General features: G+C 43.3%; 1 protein-coding gene across 2 annotated transcripts in view; it reads left to right on the top strand.

Annotated features, from left to right (window-relative positions):
• SLC25A30 (solute carrier family 25 member 30) overlaps window positions 1-4,455 on the top strand; it is a 29,302-nt gene continuing 24,847 nt past the window's right edge. For both annotated transcript variants that reach the window (XR_003398014.1, XM_026845109.1), the window contains exon 1: window positions 1-5. Coding sequence is in view for 1 of the 2 variants with exons in the window: in XM_026845109.1 (XP_026700910.1) it covers window positions 3-5 (3 nt within the window). In the remaining variant the exon portion in view is untranslated. The remainder of the gene's footprint in view (window positions 6-4,455) is intronic.

Raw genomic sequence — 4,455 nt, 5'->3', positions numbered from 1 at the left:
AGATGGTATTCAAACACTGATAGGAAAAGCTGGGTTACCCACAGCCAGACAAAAGAAAAACTGGATTATCTGGGTAATTATTTAATGCAAAATATTCTATAGACACTATGTGAAAATGAACAAAACTTGGAAATTGGGAAAGAGAATAGCAAGGCTCCTTTAAAAAGCAACAGCACTGAAAGTTTGAAATTTTCCTACATTGGCATTTCTGTGTTTTGATCAGCCTAAACCCTCTACTGTGAAGGACAGGGCTTGGGGTCACTTGGTGCCACAGCTCACTGGCCATTGTCTTGTATAAGTCACATTTCTGTTACTGTAGAACTACTTCATCTGCATCTCTGGTTTCACAGGATAGTCAAGTGCAAATATGTATTTCCCCCCGCAGATGCTTCCTAGTATCCCTGGATATTGACTACTGTCAAGTAAGGGGTGTACTTAAAGTTGTAGAAAACGTACCATATATACCATGTTTTGGTGTTGTGCTGACCTCTCTGTCCTTTGTTCAACATTGAATCTCCTCTTGTGGAAATGGTTAGGCCATATACCACACCACCTGCTGTCTGGCTTTTAGTAGGGCATAGAAACATGTTTGCTTTTCTTTGTGTTGCATCTACTAGCATTCAAATTGGCATCGTTTAACTTCAGTGCTATGTTAGACAAAAGCATCTGTGAAGCAATTGTGACTGATCTTTATTTGGCAAGTGGTCAGAGGACAACAGCCGACTTCTCAGATTGCCTGTTGAGGTTGGAAAGGACTGTATAGTAGTGAAAAGCCTTCTGTAGCGCCTTCCTATCAGAGACCCTTTAACAGCTTTTTATTGCTCATGCAAATAACATAAAATCCAACACTGTGACATATATAGGAATTATTATCTCTGTAGGGAGTCTCAGAAATGAGGAGAAATCAGTTTCCTGGACCTGCTGAAAGATTGCACCACTTCCAGAAAATTTTGTCTGGATTACATGTTTACATTTACTCAAATTGCCTTGCTGGGAACTCATGCTGTATGACTCTCTCATCCACTCAAAGCCTGGGACTATCCTCAGTTCCTTCACCCTCAAAGCCTGGAAATGTCCTCCATTCCTTTACCCTTTACACATTAAAAACAAATAACATGAAAACTTCTGGCTCTCCCCAATGATAGAACCCAAATCACATTCTCAAAAAATATCTATTGACAAAAGCTTACAAAATAACATTTACTGTTATGCCTGCTTTCACTTTCTTTTCTCCCTGAACTCTGCACAGCAGAGACTGCTAGTAAATTAGAAATTCTAAGATGTGTCGTCTTTGTATGCCTATATGACATATACTAGAAGCATAAGCAGGAAATGAATAATTACAGAAAAAAAGTGTTGGAAAGATCCTCGAGAGCCCACCCCAATGCTTGGACTGGATCATCCAGTCTGAAACTACTTCTGAGAAACAGCTGCTTAACAGTGTTTAAAAGCTTGTGATGATGAAGGCACTGAAAGCCCCCCAGTCAGTCTCATCTAGCACTGTCCAAACCTCTAGAAAGTCAGTTCTAATAAGTGGTGGAGAACAGATAAGTCCTTTCCTCTGTACGGCCACCTTTCAGTCTTAAAGATTACATTATCCTCAATCTTTTTTTTTTTAAAAATAAACAAGTCTCTTTCAATCTTTCCTTGCAGATCGTGTTTTGTATCCCTAGCCTTATTTTCCCAACTCCTCTCTACAGCCTTCCTGAAACATGTCACACATAGCTGGACATGGTGCTCCTGCTGAGGTTTGCCTTGGCAAACATGATGGAAGGATTGTTTAATATGTCTTAGATTTTTACACATGCCAATAGCATGTTGAGTGTTTATTTTTTAAAAAATAGTCATCTGCTGTATGACCGAGGGTCAGATTAACTCCTTCTGAGACAGAAAGTGCAAACACCGAGGACAAGAAGGCTGTGCCAGGGCAGGGAGAGGTTGACTCCCATGTGCCAGACTCACTTTCATCATGCAGCCAATGGGACATGAACAAAGCAAATGAATTATGTGATAACTAATGATGAGTTTCCAAGGGACAAAACATCAAGGCAGTTTGAGTAATGCCCATAGACATCTGGGTCACATAACTAACCCTTCATTTAAGCAATAGGGCAACAGGCAAAACTGTCTTCATGACTGCAAAGACCAGAAGAGAAATGATTTTCCTCTGTAAGAAACAGGGGAACCAGTGAAACAAGAATCAATGCACAAAAAGCAGAGGGCTTTGGTAGAATTGTTTGGGGGTGGCCCTCTTTTGTTTAAGAAAGAAACACAGGAGCAGTAAGGTTAGGGGTCTAAGAACTAGTTAACTGAACTTTACCTCTACACAGCCCAGCAGGAAAGAACTGCCTTTTGGACAAAACTGTTGTAAGACTGTGTAACCAGTAACACACCAGTAGCACATGGATTGTTCAGAGACATGTGAAAAGGTGCTGAGCACCAAAGTCAACTGCTGATATGGCATTGATGTCAGGCTCAAGGCAGCTTGCCAAAAATAATCTGTTGGCTGTTGATAAAAGCGTTCTGTATCAATCGGGTTGGAAATACAAGAAAAGAGGTTATTCAGAGGACCCATCCTAAAGTCACTAGAAGTAGCAAAAGTTAGCCTGAATTCCTCGTTATTCAGAAGTACACAGTTGAGTACTAACAGGTACTTAGAAATGCGATCAGGTGCAAGCTGTAATGTGTAAGCAGCAACTGGTTTGCATCAGAGATAATAAAACCCGGCTGCCTGTGGAAGGAGCTGGCCAAGCTCCAGGAACAACTTAAGGTCAAACTGGAATGAAAGTCTGTCTTAAAAGCAGACAGAAATTTGGGAAGTTGGAAAACAAAAGTGGCTGTCTTGCAAAATCACTTAGCATTAGAATCAGCCCAAATGATCTCTGTGCAAAAAGAAAGGAGCCATTTAAAGTTTACCTCAAATGAGATCCTCCTTGCTATAGATCTAAAACCTGGACAGTACTAGACAGTTACTAGGAGTTTCAGAAAGGGGTTCTGAGCACAATCACCAATTCTGGGGTGTAAGTTTGTACCTCCATTCTGAGAGTGCCATCTTGCAAAGACAACTTTGCAACACTATGATTGGAGTATGAGCTCTGTGGGCTGCCCGTGTTACAATAACTGAAATGTAAAAATTCGGGCAGGTCTGTGATGGAGTTGGGTGGTTGTAGAGAACTATTTTCAGTGTTATGAAGCATTTACAACACACTGTGACCCAAATTTTGAATTCCTAATGTTTTACTGACAGATTCATGTAAGGCTACAGCCAGCTGCTGAATGAGCATTATGCCCTTCATCCACCAGACGGTAAGCTTAAATAAACTTTCTCAGTTGCTAGCTTTGCCCTCAGATTAGTGAGGGAAGCAATACTGCAGGACGTTTTGACCGTTCAGGGATAAGGCATGCATGCCATCCACTTGAGAGGCAGCGGAGTGACAGTGGCAGCAGGGCTGCACCACGGGGGTAAATCCTACCAGACATCTGGCAGCTCTTCAACCAGAACAGGAAAGTGCTGAGTTGCCAGACCAGGCTGCCTTTAGGGGAAGAGAAAGAGCTAATTTCAACTATTTCACAGGGAGTCTTGAGATCTGAACCAAGGGAACAGACTAGTTCTGGTTCTTGTCCAGTCCTCGTGGACTGGTCCCTGCCACTCACACAGTGGCCGAGACCTGCCCTTTTGGGTAGCCCCCGTGTTCCTCCTGTGGCCAGAGCCAAAGTCCCGTACAGCACACTGCGATCCTTCTGGAGGGGCGCTGGATATACATTTACAATGCAACGTAAAGCTTATATAGCAAGTGCATAATTTCAGCGTTGGTAATGCAAAGAAGCATAGAACCGCACAAAGCTGCATAATAATAACAAAGTCACCTGTGGAACTCTTTTGTCAAAAAATATTTAACAGGGTATTTTAAAGCAGCTATTTAAACTCACCCTGCCCCTTTCTGTTCTCCACAGAGCAGATACCGAAGGTTCCTGTACCGGTTTAAGGAAGCTTAACCAGATACTGCTGTCCTGTCGCTAGGCAGCACAGGCGGCTGCACAACTGTAAACCGAGGGGCAAAATCAATGTCGTTATAGTTAATGATGAGGAGAAACCCTGAGGGGTGAGTGACCTGTTGAGTAACCAAGGAGCACTGAAATACCCACTATACCTGTTCCAGTCTCCTGATGAGGGATTGCTAGTGGAAAATACCACCCTGCTCCGCCAGCCAAGTGTCCCGGGGCCAGCTGCAACGGCAGGCTTCTGACTGGAAGGGCAGGGCGGTTAATTTTTTCCCAGGTTTATTACAAGCCGGCTCAGCATCCCCCTCAGCCCAAACGTCCCCTCACAGTCCCCTTCCCTTCCCTTCCCTTCCCTTCCCTTTCCCTTTCCCTTCCCTTTCCCCTTTCCTTTCCCTTTCCCTTTCCCTTTCCCTTTCCCTTTCCCTTTCCCTTTCACTTTCCCTTTCCCTTTCC

This window comes from Athene cunicularia (genome assembly GCF_003259725.1).
Source record: "Athene cunicularia isolate RWA chromosome 1 unlocalized genomic scaffold, athCun1 chr1_part1, whole genome shotgun sequence".
Taxonomy (NCBI): Eukaryota; Metazoa; Chordata; class Aves; order Strigiformes; family Strigidae; genus Athene; species Athene cunicularia.
The sequence above is the reverse complement of the archived record's forward strand: the minus strand, read 5'-3'. Positions and strand labels throughout refer to the sequence as shown.